Below are 21,644 nucleotides of genomic sequence, written 5' to 3' on the forward strand. Positions count from 1 at the left end.
CTCCTCTTATACCCAACTTTCTTCTTGGACCTTGGGAGAAAGAAAAACAAATAATTAATGCAAAATTATGGCCCACAATTAAATACTTAACCAAAATTAATTTTGCCATGATGAAAATTAACTTTTAAAATTGCGAATTACTTCTAAATTGCAAAAAGAAATTAAATGGTGCCTTGGAGATGTTAAATATTTTCATTTAATGAGGATTTAGTAATTAATACGTCATTAAAATAGGATTTTGGCTAAGTAAAAGCCATTTTTCAATATTAAATTACCAATTTTATTAAAGGCAAAAAGTTTTCAAGACAATTCTAATCTATTAAAATCAATTTTTTGCAATTTCTTACCCAAATCGATTTTGCTATGCCAATAAATTTATTTATTTATTTATTTTTTGACAAAAATAAAATAAAATATCTTTTAAAGCCAAAAATCAATTTTTGCAATTTTATTTCATCGTCACAAAAATTAATCTTTTTCACAAAAAATAATCAAGATTTTCCAAAAGACCAAATTTAACAAAATTTTCATTTTTGAAAATTATCCAAATTTACACAATTATATCCAAATTTTCAAAAGAAAAATGTCTAAGTACAAAATTTACAATTTTATCCTACCAATTGTTGTTCTTTAAAATTTGTTCAGCTCAAGCATGAAATTGGTGGCTCTAGAAAATCAAGTTGAAACCGGGTGAAAATAAATCTAACCTTCTCCCCACTGGCCCTGAAGGTGTCCAAGGCTCAAAATTTTCAAAACTCAAAATTGTTGGACAATTCAAAAATTTGCCAAGGCAATTAGAAAAAAGGGGGTCCCCAAAAATTTTGGGGCGATGGTGTGAAAACTTCACAACAAGGCAAAATGCTTCCCAGCCAATAGCACAAGTTGTCGAGCTTCCTTATCAAGGTGAAGTTATGTTTTTCACCTTTTGAATTTGTTTCTATTTTTCTGGGTTTGTTGATTTTCTACTTAAAAATCATTTCATGTTGTTTGTAATATGCAAGGTTGCGTGAGATTCTGGGTTTTACTGTTTTTTCCACAAAAAGAAGTTTTGTGATTGCAATTTGTTTTGAGTCATAGCACTCTTCTGGCAAAGCTTCTTGGTTTAAGTATTCTGTAGATCCAGGGAGGGTCTTAGTTATCCCAAAATGTTCCGACATCCGTACGTTGACCACTAAAGGAGGGTATTAAGATAATATCTTTAATATCTTTATTAAGATATTATCTCCTTAGTTAAATACTTTCTATAATGGTCAACTACTTGTCTGTAGTCCGTCTTTCGGTCTAGATAGGAATGTTTCCTATCCTGTCTCTTTTGTCTTCAGTCTAGATAGGAATGTTTCCTATCCTCTCTTCAGTTTTGTTTCTAATCCCGTCTTCAGTCTACGTTGTTTCTTTGGAAACAACGTCCTTGTAATTCTTTATAAGGAACACATTTGTTCCTATGTTAATCAATCAATCATTGGGAAGTTTGTTAATCTGCCAATTCTTGAATCTTGTAACAAAACATTAGGTAATTGTATTGCAATGACATCAATAGACTCTCTCAATATACAATTGCCTTCAATGGCATTGACAAGCCTTCTTCTCCTCTCTTTTACACTACAATGCACAACAACACCCTATTACCTACAGTTCTTGGACAAGTCCATTTTTAGATAACATACTCCAACTCTTTCCATCATCCTTAAGAGCTAACAAAATTACTTTAAATCCATCCTTCTAAAAAGTATGTGTTCCCCCCATATTGAATAACTTCCTTATCATACTGTAAGCGTCTTCCTAGAATAATGTGACATGCATCCATTAGAATGACATTACACCACACCTCATCCTTATAGACCTTTCTTATCAAAAATCTAATAAGACACCTTTTATCTATTGTAACTTCAGACCCCTTTTTGAAACATGCAATATGGTAGGGACGAGGATGCTTTTTACACTGTACATTTAATTTATCTATCATTTCTATATAAACTATATTCTCACAACTACCTCTATCAACAATTACTTGACATACCTTTCCTCTTGAAGTTGTGTGAAACATGTTGGTTCAAAGCCATGAATTATTAAGAACTTTTCCCTGTACCTCATTGTTGGAATTAACATTGTCTTCCCCATTATGAGACTTTCTCTTGCATCTGGCAGTACTTCTTGTTCTGTTCCATTCTCAACTTAAGCCAAATTCACCCAAGATGGTCTTTCTTGATTCATCTCCTCATGTGAGTGGTCTTCTTTGGCCTATAATCTTCACTACACCTAAAACAAGTGAGTGGTCTTCTTTGGCCTTTCCATCCTCTACTACTACCGTAACCTTGATCTTGTTGAAATCCTTTTCTTCTTTGTAGATTTAAAGGAGTTTGATAGGTTTCATCTTGTCTCTCTATTCCTTGGGATGACTTTCCCTGATCATAGCTTGAACCATCACTCACTCCACTATTTCTTTGAAATTACCAATGGGTTTTTGTTCTTTCTTCCTTTGAGGCAAGATGGCATGCCTCTTTCATGCTAGTGACTCCATGCATGCTTAGCTCATCTTGGATAGAGAACTTTAGGCCATCAACGTACCTTGCAGCAATTTGGCCATTAGTTTCATTGGGATTCACACGAATAGATAACATGTAAAATTCATTCGTATAGTCTTCTACAACATATAGATTTTTCTTTAGATATTGAAAATTGTAAAAAAGGATATAATCTACAAGTAGAAATTTCCCCATCAATTTCTTCTCCATCTTTTCCCAGGGTCTTATTTTCTCCTTTCCCTTTTGGTTTCTTTCTATTTGTAAGGAATCCTAGTAGAGCATTGCATGCCCTTTCAATTTTGTGCATGCAAGTTTTACTTTCTTCTCCTATGTCATATGCTTCAACTTAAAAAACTTCCCCATGTTGTTTAGCCAATCTATTAGCTCCTTTGGTTTAAGACTACCTACTTAATTAGATACTTCAACTGTGATGTGATCATTTCTTCCTTCAAATACCCTAAGAATCCTTTCCTTAAAGGACAATCTATTTGTTTGCTCTTCCTCTTCTTCGAGTTCTACATGTTGTTCAACTCCTCTCCCATGGCTTACTTTGTCAGTTGAGTCATCTTCTCTTTGTCTTAGCCCTTGATTTGCAAGCATTATTGTAAGACCTACAACTTGCCTCTGGAGTATTTGGATATGTCCATGCTTTTGTGTATTGCCTCTCCCTTTTCTTCTCGCAATCGTCTTATTGCTTTTGATACATAATGATGCACCCAAAATTCTTCAAATAATTATTAGAAATCTCCTTTGGAAATCTAAGCTCAAAATGCATTATTATAAGATCTTCAACTTGCCTCATGAAATATTGGAATCATTGTTCAAAATCTCATTCTTTGCCACTTAATAGTGAGGCCTAAATTAAAGTTCTCGGCAAATATCAAAGATAAATCAGCAACTTCTCGGGAAAATATCGCAAATTGAAAAAATGACTTAAATTTAAATGTAAGTGCATTTTTTTGCAAAATTCAATAAGGATACGCATCTAATGAGTCATTAAATGAGTAAACAAATCAAATAAGCTGATCTAGATGTATATAAATGCAATATGTAACAAAATTGCATCGTCATGTGCAATGTCGATGGTTGGCAGCCATATTTATTCTAAGGCCCCGTTTGGTTGTTGGAATTAGACAAGAATTGGAATCCCCAATCTCTAAAAATTTCAAATCCATTGTTTTGTTGTGCAAAATTAGAATTGGAATTTGAAGAAATGTTGATTTGGTATCCCCATTTGACACATAAAATGAGAATTCCAAATTCTTTCAAAAGAGTTGTTATTTGGAATCCACATTTTAAATCCCATATTAAAAAAAATGAGGATTCCAAATAAAGTGAAATTTAGTTAGATTTTAAATCCATTTCTTAGTTTTCACCTCCATCGCCATTGTTGTTATTAAAATACAACAGATACAAAGTGGCCAAGCCACTTGTAGACTTTGTGAGGGCATCAGTGCCTCACATGGAGGATAACAACGATCCATTTGTGGCAAGAAGACATTTCTAGGCTCAAAAGCATCCATACGGCTACAAAACTGAATATTGGCTTGTCTGAAGTAGACTCCATAAGCCCCACATACATTGTACATGCCGCAATCTGACTAAGGCGACTTATAAACTTGGTTCCATCTATTATTAATAAAAAAAGTAGAGCGTTAGCTCACCCTTAAAGTTCATAGCAGCCCTCACCATCATTGTTGAACGAACTTTGGGTGTAAGATCATATTTGAAGCATATATTTGTCAGAGAAAACTCTACCAATTCCATCTCAAAGTATGTATCAGATACTGCTTGCAACATAGTGGAGTAATATTTTCCAATCTAGCCTCTCTAGCTCGTTTTTATACAAGAGAACAAAGTCATCTTTCTTGGAGATGGATTCAACTGGAGAGAGAAAGATCTAGGCGTCAGATCCACTGAACTCTTCCAGGTAGTTACTCTCAACCCTTTCCAAAGCTTCATGACAGACATGAAATGGTCTGTGGAATTTTCGAAGCTTTCCCATATAGTCTCAAAACTGTTTTGGGGATCTAAAATTAAAAAGTTGCCATTGTTTGCTGGAGGCAGGGGTTTGTCTTGATGTGGGGATGTGGGTGTGGGGGATATGAGTTTTCATGTTTGAATGGATTGATCTCTAACTAAGACATAAAAACTATTCGTAGACTGTTCTTCTTTCTTTAGAATCTATGTTTGAACCAAACAAATCTAGAATACCAAATTCAGAATATCAAATATTTATTCTTTTGAACCAAACAGTCCCAATCTAAATTCCCAAAATCATAATTTGGATTCCAAATTCCAGAATCCCAAATCCAAGATTTCGAATGCCAATCCTCAAATCATATTCCAACAACCAAACGGGCCCTAAAGTAGACTAGAAATAGAAAATTGTGAAGTCAAATATGAAACTAATCTACATCTTCCTCTTCCCCTTCTTGCTAGATACAAAAAGAATTTAGAAACCTTAGTTGTGAATCCGGATTTGCTTGAAAAATCTCTTAGAATTTGTTTAGAATTTGCTTATGGTTGATCTACAAGGCTGCCAAAAATAATTTCTCTCCCCAAAACCCTTCTCTCGTCCAAACACTCAAAATTGCAAAATAAATAATGAATGGGCAAGTTGCTAGGTGTCCCTGTTTTACTAGTGCCACCCAAGAGAAGTAGTTAAGTTATCACAAGAAGTTTGCGATTTATCAAAGACAAGTGACAAACTTATTGGTGAGAATTCAAGGTCTTCTTAGCTTGAATTTCTCGCTAGAAAACCTTAAGTTTTCTTGTTTTGTAAAACTTCTCATGAGAAGTAGAGATCTCTGCCACTTCTTGGAGAGATTTTAATCTATGATTTGGATATCTCTATGCATTCGTGTATTGCCTCTTCCTCTTCCTCCCCCAACCATCATATTTCTTTGAAACCTAATCATGCACCCAAAATTCTTCAAATAATTATCATAAATCGCCTTTGGAAATCTAATTTCTAAATTCAAGTATGTGAAGTACCTATGTCACTTGTACAGGTTCAAAATCATGGTAATGAGGAAATTTCCTGAAGATTAAAAAATTCATGAAGATGAAGCAATTTGGGACTATATGCCATTACAATTAACTAAAGGGCTTGATAATGTTGAGTATCAAGAGATATTACTTCGTCTCCTAGGAATTGATCAATTCTACAAGATAAGCATGCTGAGGTGGTGACCACTCATCTTCAACCAATTAAAGGCCCTATTGCACATGTCAAAGCTCATTTAATTTAATTATTCCAAGTGTACATGTGGAGTCTACCTACTGTCTCTAATCTATTTTCTGGTTGGTCAATTAAAACAATCTAATGTTATCATTGGTCCACAAGGTGGTGCTTTAATGTAATTGGTCAAGCATTTAATGCTTGTAGCTAGTAGTTATCCTAGGACTTTGTTGGATATATTTGGGCTCTTGTTCTTGAATTGATCTAGGCCATTCATTAGTCTTGAACAACTATAAAAGGCAAGGCCTTCTCGTTTTAATCCATAAGTTAGAATAGAGTAAGAGAGACTTGCAAAGATTGTTGCGTAATGTTGCCAAAGTTGTTCATAATTTGTTGTTGGTTTTCATAGTGGATTACTTGTATTATTTTGGAGTATTGTATGGTTTCTACATTTTCTCACTCAGAGTAGGATTTTATTTTATGTTGAGTAGACGAAGATGAATGAACAATATTTTTGAATGGTGAATTTATAGCAACATTGTTGTCCATACTTGTAAGGTTAGTTTGGGGCATGGGCCTTATTGCAAGCATCTAGCTTCAATTGGAGATATTCATTTGTATAGCGCCATCATTGAATATCGGAATGAGTGTTAAAATTATGGAAATCGTACACACATTTGTAAAAGTGAGCACCATCTTTTGCCTAATTGATTAGGAAAAGAAAGAATTGTTAGAGTTTCACCTCATCTTCAATGATCTCTTTCATTTTTGAAGTGAGCTTAGATTTTTCAACCCATATCTCTTTGTCATTTGTTTGTTTAGAAGTAGTTGAAGATCCATCATTGCTAAATCATTCACATTTGCAAAGTTGGTATCCATTGAACGAACAATGTAAGCGCCTGAGTTATACTCAACATATTATATCATACAAGTGAGTTAAGTCAATGATAAGAAGGAACCCTGAGGTTGTCTTTGTTTATCACGCAGTCAGATACATTGTTTAGCATCTAAGTCTCCTTATTCGAGAGAGGATTTGATATTTGGTGTTTCATCTCGGAAATTTCCTGCATGTAGAAGTGGTCACAAAGCTCGCATCAACTGTAATGGGACTTCACAATTTGCTTCCTTCAATAGTATGCTTCCCAACACTTCTTTCTTCCATTTGCATGATTATTGTGTTAGATATGGTTTTGAGCTTGGAGTGCCAGCACCCATATTGATTTTAAGGTTTTCTTGGAAAAATATTTTTAATCTTGTGTAATGACAACTTTAAAATCTAGAAAAGGGAAAACATAAAGGTGAATGTTAATAAATGTACACTCTTACAACATGCTCTAAACAAGTAAAATAAAAACATGACGGCCCTTTTCAAGTTAATATTTAGGAAGAATACTTGTGACTGCATGCTTCCTTTATTTTCTCATCATCAAATGAAAGGGGTACATACATGACACTATGATGTGGTACTTTTAGTGGACATATAGCTTTTTAGTGGACATATAGCTTTGGGAGATATCTTTCTCTCAATTTCGAGATAGTTGTTTCCGTATTCTAGGATGAAGGCATTGCATATACAGAAAATGAAGATATTAAAGAGACATGTGGCTTCTAAATAATGAAGAATAATTATCCCTGTAACGACACACTTATGAATAGTAATCAGCATGGTAATTGCAGACTATGAAGAGTCATCAGTATGGTAATGTCAGACTATGCCATCAATTCAAAAGATCATATATTTTATTACTGTCTGATATAAATATCAGTTATGTCTGTGAATAAGTGGTGGTTATCACATTTACATCTACAGAGTCAGTTTTTGGGGTGCATTGTAAAATCAGACTTCTATTTTCATCAAAAGGTGTTATTTCTGGTGGCTGGGTTTTTCTCCTCTCAAGTTTGAGGGTTTTCCCAAAATAAATTGCCGAGTCTTGAGTTCATTATTTTTTTGTTTGCTATTTATCTTATTTCTGATCATTAAAAAACCAACAACTTCCACTGACTACCCATTTTCTTCGCTAACATGTTTCCCAACATGTGTTTATCATAGTTCCATGTAGTTTTCTGATGGTTGGACAGGAGGGCCATGGACCTATGTTTCGGGACTTCGGGGATTTGATTGTTGGTAGGAGAGGGCAGCGTTGATATCCTTATAGTTTTGAAAAAAATAGATATAAATTGATTATGAATTACAATTTCAAATTTGCAAATGAAGTTTGGCAAACAAGTAAAATATAATACTACCAACCTTTGAAGAGAATATCAACAATTGGACATTAAAGTTTGTAAAAATGAACATGTTGAATCTGAAATTTATATTATATTCAGGATCTTATAATGATAACACCAAGAGTGCGATGATGTCAAAATCACAAATGGAGTGAAGTTAGGCCTTTAATCAATCTCAAACTCTTCGTTACTAGAATCGTAGGGTTCCACATAGTTAAGCTCTGCCAAACTAGTATCAACCAGCCCTGCCTTTGTTAATGTAGCATCCTCATGATTCTGTGCTAGTTGCTTTCGCTCCACATCCCATTGTGCTGCTGAACTTTCATTGTGGAAAAGTGTTTGAAAACTCTATATTTTTTCAACTGCTTAAACCGAAGTTTATTGAATGTCATTTGTTAAATCATTATTATATCCACATATTTAGGTTTGATTGAATCTGCCAATGGATACTGGCTTTTCATTTCTTTATTTGATCTCTTGTTTTGATTGTAATTCCAATATTATTTTTGCCGTTATGTTGTTCTCGTTGCCTTTGTTAAGTGTTTAGTTGTTTGTGATTCAAATTTCAGAATTCTTCTAGTTCTTATCTCCTTTGACTTCTTTGTTGCATGTTTTAGTTCTTATAGGAGTTCAAAACTTGTTGCTTTTACTACAATATCAACAAATCAAGTGGATTACGGTTATTAAGTTTCTCATTTGTGATGAGAATATTTATGGGTTATCGTGGGCTGCTTGGACATATCTATTTTGGACTATTTATTATCAGTTCTTTTTTGTCATCAAATTACAATTTGCTGTTGCAGACTATGCTTGGTGTAAATTTTTATGTTTATCTTGCTTGTTATTAATTTCTCGGTGAAATATAATAATGAATTTTCTTTTCTGGACAACACAGTTTGTTATGTCAAATAATTAGCATTTAAAAATTGCTAATAGATATACGTCAAAGATTATAGATGTACTAAAGTGATCACAAATATACACTTAAGTATATTTTGGTGTTCCATAGAGTCTTGAGATGAGGGAACATGGGGATGTGGGGAGGTGTCTTAATGACGAGGGGACTAAAGGCCTAGATCTGTGGACAACAATGGACCATTGTTAGGTGGGTGTCTACAAACATAAGCAGAATTAAGGGCTTAAAACCACACAAAACTTTAAGGTGCACCTCATTTTCCAATTTTATAACTATGTTTCTTTGCAACACTAGCTCTTGATTATATCTAACCAAACGTTTGATTTTAATAATCTAACAGTGAAGCTAAATAATTTAACTAGTTTAAATGTTGAGGGCCACATTGTTTTGTGGTGTTCTTAGAAGACTTGGCACTTGCTCTTCCCATTTCTTTTCTCAGTGTTTTGAAAATTCAAACTAAATTGATAAAGTTCTGGTTCTGGTTAGTTTCTCACTCTTGTTTCTTTTTCTCTTTTCCTATCCTAATACTCTTGCAGCCTTTAACATTTCTCACTTTTTGAATTTTTGTTGTTGTTTAGGCTGTTAGTGGAGCCTATAGACCATTAGGGTTAGGATTACTAGCACACAGATACAAAACAAATTGGATTATAAAAAAGTGAACAGTTTGTCTCAATTTTATAGGAGATGCTTGTAAAGTTCCTCTTTGATGAATTTCTCATATTTTGTGCTAGAATCGCAATCCCAACTAAAATTAAGAGATGCAATATAGTCAAGAGGGTAAATTTACCAATTGAAAAGCCTTTAACAACATTAATCTTGGTTCAGGTCCTACACATGATTTTGGCCACTTGGAAATTGACATTAAATTACAAATCAAGATAACCCCTATTTTGTCTAATCAATAGTATTAAAATCATATACCATTCTTTTATTACAATCTAATTTAGGCATTAGCGATTCCAATGTGGATTTACATGATAGTTTGTTGACAAGTTTGCAAACCGTAGACTCAGGGTCAGTCACTCTTGAATTGCAAGAGCATGGAAGGTGGGTCACCCTTCCATCCCTCAATTTGCCTTGGAGGTTTCCCATCCTTCTTGTTCAAGCCCATGGGCAAGGAAGATCACTCGTCAGTGAGGATAACAGTCATATTAGGGTGGCATACTTGAGTCTTGTAAATGCAGAAAGGTAGTATCCTTCCAATTTGCAACCCACTTTGCTAAATTCAAAAATCGATTATTAAATGAATTCCTAATCACATGTAATAAATAGTAACATTATGTTATTTACAAAGATCATTAATTGCTGCCAATATTACTATAACATGGACATATAATATGTCTATAATTCTATTATATTCATAGATTTGTCTTTGATCCAATTGCTGCTATAGTATAGATTTTTAATTTTAATTTTTTGCTCTTACTTAGTTTCGATCCTTAATTATTTTCTTGATTAACCACTTTTTATAATCCCACAAAGGCATGAAAACTCACCAATTCATAGCCATTGAGTACAAAGTGTGCAACGCTTCTAAGAGAAGCGTCCCTTTTTTAATGCTAATCACTAACTTTACTAACCTTTGCCTTCTTGATATTGTTTAGGAAAATACACAGCCTTGTTGGAGCTCATTACCCATGATAAATTGTAATGTCCCCTTTTCTAACCCATTAACTCATGATGTGTCGTTAGCCCATTTTGCCTTGGTTTGGCAAGCTAACCAAAACTTTATAGGGATTAGAGAAAGATTTGGCCCCAACAATTCTAGTTTTAGGCCAATCAGAGTTCATTCAATAGGTTTTCTAGATACTTACTATTTAGAGTAAGTTAACATGGCTCAATAATATTTGAATATTAGTATTGGACTCGAAGTGTCTCGTTGAGACCTTTTTATGAGCTATAACACATGGTTTTCCAAGTCTGATTGATTATTTATTCTAATTCTTGAAGATTAAATAGTTTATTAATAAAATGAGTATCAAATTAAAGTACATATTATTATAAGTCACTGTATTAAAAGAATATTTTTTTCACTAAAGTGTGAAATGGTATTTTAAAGGGAAGAGTTATTTATCCAACATTCATTGGTTGTTTGTATAAGTTACTTGAGTGGGAAATGATGTTCTAAAGAAAAAAAGTTATTTATCCCACATTCACAGTTCGATTGAAAGATCTCTAAGAAGTTATAAAATAAAGTGAAGAGCTTAGTCTTTGACATGGTTGGATATCATATGAAATTGGAGAAAGTGTTGAGATCACTATCAAGGCTTGGAGGAGGCAAGCCCTCCAGGCTATCAATCTTGACGACATTGAAAGATATGGTCTTGAGATTTGCGCTTGAGTCTCATTGTAAAATTTGAAGATTGTGTGAGCTTGTTAATTTCTATTTCTAGTTGCCAGGTAAATACAATTTGAGATATTGAGCCATTGTATGCATGAATTCAAATTAAATTACTAGTTTATTGTTGAGTATCCATTTTCCAAGAAGAATAGTTGGAGCTGTGTAGCCAAGTTGTGAACACATACTTGTTGGCCGTACTTGATATAAAGTTATGGAGCTTACATTAATCTCTTTCCTAGCCGTATATACTTTTTCTTGGTTGCAATACTTCCCAGGTTGGACATGTTTTAATCTCTTTCCTAGTTGTATATATACTTTTTCTTGGTTGCAACAATTCCCAGGTCGAACATTAGCCAACTTGAGGTTGGGCATTGGATGTTTGGGGTTTCAGAAGGTAGTTTGGAGTATAATGGTCAAATAATGAATGTGTTTTTAAACAAAGATCTATAACGAACAAGAGAGAGGAAATAGAAACAGTCATATAGAGTGAAAAAGAAAGTTTTGTTAATGAACAGAAGGAGTTTGTCGAAACATTACAAAAAGAGTGACCATTAGAAAAAGATGGAAGAGAGAGAAAATAGAAACCATCTAATATCGTAATACCCTCCCTTAATAGTCAATCTATCTTCAAAAAATAGAAATTTGCATGTCCTCAAAAAGCATAAAAGGCAGCCTCGGGTTGATCAAAGAGGTCTGCATGCTCTACAATGTTGGCTTGTGGCTGAGACCCCGCTTGCTTCCCTTGGTTAGAAGTAATGCGAGTCTTGCAATCTTGAATCACATGACCAAATTTGTGGCGATGGTTGCACCGGATTTGCTTCTTCTTGGAATAATTTTGAGATTGAGCAGGTGATTGAGATGGGCCTTTATCCTTGTTAAAAGGTTTGGTTAAAAACGGTTGTTCTGAGGAGGACAAAGGAGCACTACTACCAAATTGTTGTTTTCAACGATCTTGCTATAGAAGTTTTGTGCATAGATCTAAGAACTTCAAGTCAACATTAGTTGCAATAATGTTGAGTGTCTCAATAAAGTGCTCATAGGATGATGGTAGGCTTTTCAGAGTAATGACCACCATATTCTCTTCCTCCATAGTACGACCAATGGCCTCAAGTTGATCTTTGATGTCCTTAATCTTTAGATGATGTTCTTGTAAGGACATGCGCTCATCCATAATAATAGAGAATAGCTAAATCTTCAGAAAGAAGGCTCTTCTTTTGTTTGATGTCTTGTAGAGATCCTTCAGTGTTGTGCAGATCTATGCAGTTGTCTTGCTAGATGACACTTTAGGCAGCTGATCATCAATAACTGAAAACTTAATAAGTAGAACCGCTTCACGATTATGCTCATCAAACTTCTCTTGAGTAGCATCAACTGTGGTAGGATGAGTCTCGGTACCTAGAACAAGCACCTCAAGGTGACAGTAGTCGAAGATCATCATTATTCTCTGCTTTCAGGTGTTGTAGTTCTTTTCGTTGAGACACTGATTGCCTTCCAACATGAGACTGGTGAGAGATGCCATGCTCATTTTTCAATGAAAAAACATGAAAAATTTGAGATGGCATGAACTTTGATATAGATTAACAGAAGATCCATAAAATTTGAAGAGATACTCGAGTAAGAACTCGAAAAGCCCTAAAAGAATTTGAAATTAGATTTTTAATTTGTTGGCTCGAAAATTGAGGGACAAAAAACAATGCACTTGGAAAAAAGCAAGACTAACCTAGTTGAGTTTTGCAAAAACTCATCAGGAATATGGAAAAAAATTGTTACTTTGACACAAGAATCGAGGGTTTTCATAAAAAAAATAGTCAGATTAAAAAACTTGAAAAAATTTGCTGAGTTTTTGAATAGAGGGCAGGTTTAAAAAAAGACAGATTTTAAATCATGTAGCATAAAGAAAATTGCAAAAAAAAATTGGATGCCAAATCCCTAGTCGGCTTTGGAGGAAAAAGAACCAAATTTTGAATACATTTTACAAATATTTCAAAAATTTTGAACTAATAATTTTAAAAAAGATTTTTTTATTTTTTTGAAGAGTCCAAGAATTTGCTCTGATACCATATTATGGTAAAATAATGAATGAGTTATTAAACAAAGATCATGAATGATCTATATATACAAGATACAAGAAATTGTTTCTATAATGAACAAGAGAGAGGAAACATAAACATTCTTGTAGAGTGAAAAATAAAGTTTCCATAATGAATAGGAGTATATGGAAATATAACAAAAATAGTGACCATTAGAAGCTATCTAATATCGTAATATGGAGGACTAGTTCACTTGCTATAGGCTGCCAATTAGACCCAAAACTTAATGTTTGCTTTTGGAAGGGCTTGAAGGTATATTTTAGGTGTTTCTAAGCAGTAGATTGGATGTCTAGTGATATACTCATGTCATGTGTGGTATACAACAACATGTATTGGATATTGTAATAAGTGTTAGAAGCTTTGGAGATCGGGCATTGAGTTAGACTTGGATTTGGACTCGGACTTGAACTCAGACTCGGACTTAGACTTGGCAAGGACTCAATAAATTGCATAACCCAAGAAATTGAAAGATAGTTTAAGGATTTGAGAGTTTTTTTCCATGCATAATTCAATCAATTAACATCAAATGCACAATATTTGAATTAAATAGAAGCTACTTTGCACACACACAACTTTGCATAGATCACATAAGTACAAATTTATGAAGGAAATTAGTTAAAGTTAAATTAAATAACATAATAGATATATAGTGTCATTGTCAAATGTCTACAATATTCATGGAATATGAAATCCATGGAATCAAAAGGTAAAAACATATATTGAAATAAAAACTTTAGTAGCCTATGTCTTACAAGTAAAACTAAGATAGGTCATGGAAAAATCTAGAACCATCTTCTCTCCCTGTGTCCAAGGCTGAACCTTAGTGACGTGTGCATCCTCATCATCATCTTGATGCTCATAATCCTCACCATCATGGTCGGATCCATCACTCTCAGCCTCAAGGTCATGCACTGGATCTCCTTGTCCTCTAACCTCCTCCATCGCCATAGCTATTGCCTTTGCCTCATGATCCACCTAATCAACCCTCTCCAAATCTTCATCACTGAAGACATGATTGTCAATTTTTGTGTTCTACTCTGCTTGTGGATCAACCTTCTCTAATACAATAGGCAATGTGTGGGTGCCAAAGATCATTCAATTATTTCACTACCAATTTGTTGCGCTTCATTGAGTGATATGCTTGAACAAACTCCAATTGCGTTCGCATCCTGAAGCGGTAGATGGTTGGCTCAAGATACAAATTGTAATCCTCTCTATATTTGGCCCCTTAGTACCAACTATTTTTCACCATGCATCTGATACAGGAAAATTTTAAATCAATTTTATAAATTTGACCTTATTAATCTGAAGTAGTAAGAGAATAAAAAATTTGAAATCATAGAGTTTGCTAGGCATTAGTTTTGTCTGATTTTTCTTGCATAACTTTTGTATAGATTGTAATTGTTCCAACTATTTCATCGGGTGACATTATCTCTATAACATCATAGAGGCCACTCTACACCTCATCATCAACCTTGAAACTTGGGCTGAATTGTTATGCTGGAATAAGAAAGTGGGCAGCTCCATGTATAGGCTTGTAAAGTAGATTCTGTCTTCGCATATCAATGACATCCCGTATGGGACTATATTTATCTCGATTCATAAATGCATCCCATTCAGGGCTTCTATCTATCAGGAATTGACATGAGAATAATAAGAGGTTCTATGAACTGCAATCATTAGGGGCTTTCAGCAACTTGTTAGGTCAAAATAGGACCTTCTAGCTCCTCATCATTAGGTGCTTTGATTCCCGGACCATAAACAGTAACAACATCTATTGCAATTTGCCAATAAGGAGACCCAAAACAAATTAAATGGACAAGTGAGTATACTTATTAAGTTATTCGTATATTACTATTAAGTTTTAACACAAATGAAATAAAGTTAAACAAAATAAGCATATTCTTGAGTCTTGAAAGCAAAAGAAGTAAGACATACAAATTAAATATTAAAAATAATAAGTACCTTGCTGTATCAAATAGAAGGTTGTAGTAGAAAAATAAATCTCCAAGTGCCATTTTTCCTTGCTCATGCTTCTTATTCCAACCCATGTCCTCAAGCAATGGTTGTGCACTTGGGGTTGTGTGTGGAACGAAGATGGAGTCTACTGTGGATTTTTGGTTAGGAACTTGAGGTCCAATGCTCACACTTGCAAAAGCAATAGTACTAGTAGGTGGAACAAGAGAATGATAACTTGAAGAGCCCTCTCCAGCTAAATATGCCATTTCTTCATGTTGCTTCATCCTCAATTCTTTTTTATCTTGAACTGCCTCTAGAAGAGCTAGTATATCACATATGACATCTTGGGGTGCTGCTTTGCATGGTTTAGCATCACACTTTGGTATATGTGCAAGGTGATATTTTAATCTGTTAGTGCATCCCGCAATATATATTATCATACAATGCTAACATGTAACCACTCCCTTTTTTTGGTGAGGGATGGCATGTTTCCAAGCCCTACTTCTTGATACTGCAACAGGGTCAGCATTAGGGATAGATTCAGTCCTAGATGTCGCTGCTGCTGCAATATATCATAAATAAAAAATGTTAAGCATCTACAATATATAAAATCAAGTTTACAAACACTAGGGCTGCTTACTTTTCAAGTTTTTCATCAACATAAAATGGAATAAATCTAGAGACTAAAACAAATATAAACAAAAAAAGATTATGAATGTAAATTTTTATGACAAAACAACACAAAGAAATGGTATTTACTTCTTCAAATTTTCTCAAAAAATGGAAATGTAACTCAAGTTTGTGCAAGCCTCTTCCAAATGCTTCTTTTAACTCCTCTCAATGCATGGGTGCAAGCTACAAAGTAGCACAAATGATCAGCAATCGATATATGAGAGCCAACTGATTTGCTAATTTAGTTCCCAAAGCCCCAATACTCGCCTCTCAAGTCTTTTTTCTCTTCTCTATGTTTGCAAGTGATAGAATGACTCTTTTAGGTCTTAGACATGCCATATATGCCCAAAAAGTATAAATAAATATGATTTTTTTTTTTGTTTTTTTACTGGCTGATGGCAGAGTCAGACCACTCTGGTGAGTCCATGGAAACTCGCCCAGGACTTGGCTGAGTCTGAGGCAAGAGGCCATCAGCCTCTGGAAGGCTGCCTCGCCTCGGGACTTGCAAAGTCCTTGACAAACTCACCAAGTCTTGTAATGTTAATTGTAATTCATTCTTGAAATCAACCAGGTATGTTATATCTTTTATTCTAGGATACCGATTCGTCTGGAAATGCAGAGGTTTCCGCATCGGATGCGGACGGATGCGGGATGCTTCTGGAAGCCTTGTGGATGCTGGTCGGAAGCCACCTGTATGCTCCCGGATGCGTTTGGAAGCCAGTATCCAGCTTCCAGACGCATCCGGGAGCCTGCGGGTGGCTTCCGGCCAGCATCCATAGAGCTTCCAGAAGCATCCGAGAGCATCCACGGGCCCAGCTGCATGAAAAGTGTAAAACTCATTCATGTTGTTTATCTTTCCAGCATTCATGTTATTTACACGCTGCTAATCTTTGTTATATATATACATATATGTTTTCTTTAAATGCCAAACTTTGATATTGCTAGTGCCTAGAATATTTGATTATTAAACAGTATGTAGATACAACTTTGTTTATGATGTATGATTCTTAATATTTGCTGCTAATCAAAATCTTTGACCAAAAGTATTCACGCAGACTGTATGTCTTTACTGGGTCTTCAATACTAAATACTCATCTCAGTTGTTATATATTAATATATATAGACATATATTAGTATATTTGATATTTCTTGCATTTCTTTGCATATATATATATATATATATACACACGTTTCCTCCCGCATCCGCATCCAAAAAAAATAAAAATCCCCGCATCTCGTATCCGCTTCCGGATTCCGCTTCGGAATCCGCATCCGAATCGGTAACTTAGCTTTTATTTAATAAGTGATTTGTAAGGCACTTGCAGACTTGGAGTAAATCATATTTGTGTTTAACTTTGTTTCCATTGCAACTACTTGATATGTATCTTTCTATCTTTGACTGAAATAACTTTAAGTTCTCAAACAATAACAATTAGCCATACATTACAAATTCTATGATCCACTTTAAAAGCAAGTTGTTTGAGAAAATTCTTATGGATAGAAGAGGATAAAAAATTACCAGAATGAGGGAAGAGCTTTACATAAGTGCTTATTGCATCTTCTAGTCTGGGATAATTAATTACAAATGGTTTTGATTCAAAAGTCTATGGTGGGGGCATGACAATGCTAGGGCATTTCAAATGTAGTTGGGAGACATGAGGGAGTCCCTGGAGTTTCTCTGGGATATGACAGCATCATAGATGTATCTACGAAATAAGGTGAAATTTCTATAACATCCTTCTGTTGTGTTGGTAGTGTGTTCACCAAGTCCCCACATCTTGGGGATATACCTAACTTGGAACCACATGATTTTGAGGTGCACATTGCCATGTAACACTAGTATAGTTTTATAATGATATTGGAAACTGCTGTAGTGGAGCTATTTTTGTGGCACTTGCAGACTTGGAGTAAATCATATTTGTGTTTAACTTTGTTTCCATTGCAACTACTTGATATGTATCTTTCTATCTTTGACTGAAATAACTTTAAGTTCTCAAACAATAACAATTAGCCATACATTACAAATTCTATGATCGACTTTAAAAGCAAGTTGTTTGAGAAAATTCTTATGGATAGAAGAGGATAAAAAATTACCAGAATGAGGGAAGAGCTTTACATAAGTGCTTATTGCATCTTCTAGTCTGGGATAATTAATTACAAATGGTTTTGATTCAAAAGTCTATGGTGGGGGCATGACAATGCTAGGGCATTTCAAATGTAGTTGGGAGACATGAGGGAGTCCCTTGAGTTTCTCTGGGATATGACAGCATCATAGATGTATCTACGAAATAAGGTGAAATTTCTATAACATCCTTCTGTTGTGTTGGTAGTGTGTTCACCAAGTCCCCACATCTTGGGGATATACCTAACTTGGAACCACATGATTTTGAGGTGCACATTGCCATGTAACACTAGTATAGTTTTATAATGATATTGGAAACTGCTGTAGTGGAGCTATTTTTGTGGGATAGTTAAATAGCATAATAGCCAAAATCTTTCTTGTTAATAAGTCAGCAAACCATAAGATGGAAAATTTCAATGAATTAGGGAAAAAATGGAAAAAGGCTGCTGCAGAAACAAGAAAAAACAATCCATTAGACACCTTTTCTGATGAACTATATTGATTGATTGATATGGAAACCTTCGATTTAGAAGAAAAGGGGTACCAGAGCCATGTGCTCTGATTAGTTGTGATAAATCACAAATTTTCCTGATTCTGCATTATGGAACTTATTGTGGATGAAGGAATAACTAAGTCAACTGTATCAAATGGTTTTTCTTGTAATTTCACTAGAACTTTAGATGATATGATTTTTCTAATTTTTTGGGGGTATTTTAGTTGTGGTGTCACTGTAGTTCTCTTTAAAAATGCTGCTCAAATTTTCTCATGAGTCACTTCAAGGGTTAATAATGACTTTTGTATTTGGTATATATTTATTAATTGCAACCACTATTCCACTAAGAATTTGAACCCTCAGCGGATTGGATAGGTATGAGTAAACAAAAGATGACCCTGTTTAGATTGATGTCCATATAAAGGTGGATTAGTGTTTATAAATTTATAAACAAGGCCCAATGTTTGTATAAACACAACGTTTGAAATGTTTTTTGGTTGGGCAGGTCTCATCAGATGACAACAACAAGCGAATATATGGGCATGAAAGAGTTCATCTTTTCATTGGATTCTTTGCAAGATAAGGTTCAAACAAACAACAAAGTTTGCTCAAATTGCACAAATGTTCAAGTTTCATTTTGGCAAGCTTTGCACTCCTGGGTGCACCCTCAATCTACTTTACCATCTTCTCTTATTTCTGTAATGGCATTGTCTGCGGCACGGGGTGGTGCTGTAGGTATGATCTGTGGCTTTTTCTAATGTAACTGTTTTATATTACAAACCTTGGACCATTAGTTGATAGAATTGTACTATTTATTTCAGAGGCTTAACATGTATCTTTTATGTTTATAGAGGATGACTTTTTATTAAAACGACTATCTTCTTGGGAAGATTCGTTTCGATCAATATATTACATGTTTCGCAAAAGGATGTGCAGCATCTTTTACTGTAAGTATGTGGCTTTGCTTATGTATTTTTAACTTTGACCTTGACAAGTGTTTTATTATGGCACCACATCTGCACTATGAATTTTACTTCTGTATATGTTTTTGATACTATATTACCTGAGCAGTTTCTGTTATGAAATTTGCAGTTTGCACTCAACAATTCATAGTCATGTTCATAAACAGTGATATTGAGAGTAGATGTGCTGCATATCTCACAAGATCTACTCGCGGCCTTCGAGCTTTACTTAAGAAGCATGTAAGAAACCTTTTGCATTGAGAGTTTTAAGCACTGCATTTGATATTTGTTTTATATGTGACAAATGAGAACATATCATTAGCATTGATGTGCTAGTTTGAAAGTGGTAAGTTTTTACTGAATGGAGCATGGAAAGGCAGCATTGATGTCTGAGTGAATCTCACAAGATCATGAATGCAATCTCCAATAGATCAAATAAATTATTTTGATTTGCTAACAAATTTTATCTGTAAATTACAAAATGGCGCTCAATTATAACAAGCATTATTGTATGCATCTCTTTCGTAGAAGTCATCCGTTCAGATTAAAAAAATCAGTTACTATTTATTGCTTAGATATGGTGTTTAGTTCTTGGGCTATGAAAAACTTCATGAGATAGTTTCCCTTAGATTTATCTTTGATTTAGTGACTATTTATTTATTTAGATATGGGGTATAGTTCTTAGGCTATAAAACCCTTCATCAGATATGTTCTCTCTATTTTGACTTATTTCTGAAGATTTTTTAAGATTTGGTTAGGATTTTCATTGTTTTATTACTTTAAGTCTTCTAGCTGAATTCATTATTGTATTCAATTGGTTTTAGGACCTGTTAACAGTTGCCTTAGATTTCATAGCTTTTTAAAAATGAATTCTAACATAGAGAGCACAATTCACAAAGTTTCCTTATATGAGGTTAATAGGTGATTGAATAGTTTCTTCAAAAATTTAAAAACTGCTAAAATAGAGTTAATTGATTAAACTTTGGTTTTGCCATTTTGTTTATTAAAATAGAGCAGTGTTTTACATCTTTTTATGCTTCCATAAAATCCCAAATTTGTTTGCATATGGTAGGTAGACTAGAGTTTCTTGCAAAATAGTCTTCTAGACTTGTATTCCAAACATCTGCAAACTAAATTCTGTCGATTTGAAGTGCAAGTTTAGACACCCAATTCCTTTGACAAAGAATACAGATGCTGTCAGCAATGTTTTTCCTTTTCAAGAAATTTAACCAGCTGTTAAAGTTAAAAAGCTCTTGAAGAAAAGTATTAAGGCTCCTATTGTGTCACGTATCAGTTCTGCAGAGAAGGAATTTGTTGATGTTCCTTCTCCGAGCAGTACAAGTAAAAAAGGTAGAAATGCAAAAGCATATGCAAGTAAAGCGTACGGCCCCCCGTGCATGAAAACACTATTTTCAATTTTGTTGGTTTGAAGTAAAAAAATGTGTTGTTGGAGGCCATTATGGACACAATACTGATGGGCCTTCCTGCCGTTGAATCTCCATTTGTTTTGTGTTTCTTGGAGTTATTTAAATCCAACAAACATCATATTTGTCTAAAGTAGACAAAAACTGTGAATTGTTATATACTAGAATATTCAAATGCTGATGTTATAGTGTCGGGAGGTTTATTTCATGACCCATGAAGAGATAACTGTTACAGAAATGAGGCAGTCTTTTATTTTAGAAACTGGATAACTTTTCATATTGCCCAATTGATCGACTTGAAGGATAAATCAATGGTCATCACTTGAATATATAATAGAAGAACCAAAGCATAATGGCTGTTCAATGACGACAAAGTCGAAGGATCAAGCTGAGAATAAATATGTCAATGGCTTAGTATAAAGTGGAGATTAATGGCCAAGTGTTTGTGCTAAACTGTAATTTAGATTTCTACAGTTGCTTAATTAAAAAGGGATTTTTTGGTGTAGCTGGGTTATTTTCGCCTCAAGTTGGAAGGATTTCCCAGGATTAATGTTGTGTCTTATTGTTCTTCTTCTGACTTTTTGCTGCTTGTTTTCATTCTTGGTCTTAAACATTCACATGGTATCAGAGTGGGCTTAACCAAGATGAAGAAGCAGATTTGTTTAAGCAAGATTCTTCTAGATTGAAGATGCAGGTATTTGTGGAACAAAGAATTTTCGGTTTGGAAATT

The 21,644-nt window shown here is 34.3% G+C and overlaps 1 protein-coding gene across 2 annotated transcripts in view; it reads left to right on the forward strand.

Annotated features, from left to right (window-relative positions):
• LOC149571682 (uncharacterized) overlaps positions 1 to 21,644 on the forward strand; it is an 84,872-nt gene that overhangs the window by 31,669 nt on the left and 31,559 nt on the right. For both annotated transcript variants that reach the window (XM_089813107.1, XM_089813106.1), the window contains 3 exons: positions 19,034 to 19,263; positions 19,380 to 19,475; positions 19,621 to 19,730. In XM_089813107.1, the coding sequence (XP_089669233.1) occupies positions 19,034 to 19,263; positions 19,380 to 19,475; positions 19,621 to 19,730 (436 nt within the window). The remainder of the gene's footprint in view (positions 1 to 19,033; positions 19,264 to 19,379; positions 19,476 to 19,620; positions 19,731 to 21,644) is intronic.

This window comes from Cupressus sempervirens, chromosome 2 (genome assembly GCF_028749045.1).
Source record: "Cupressus sempervirens isolate cs-2001-9-10 chromosome 2, ASM2874904v1, whole genome shotgun sequence".
NCBI lineage: Eukaryota > Viridiplantae > Streptophyta > Pinopsida > Cupressales > Cupressaceae > Cupressus > Cupressus sempervirens.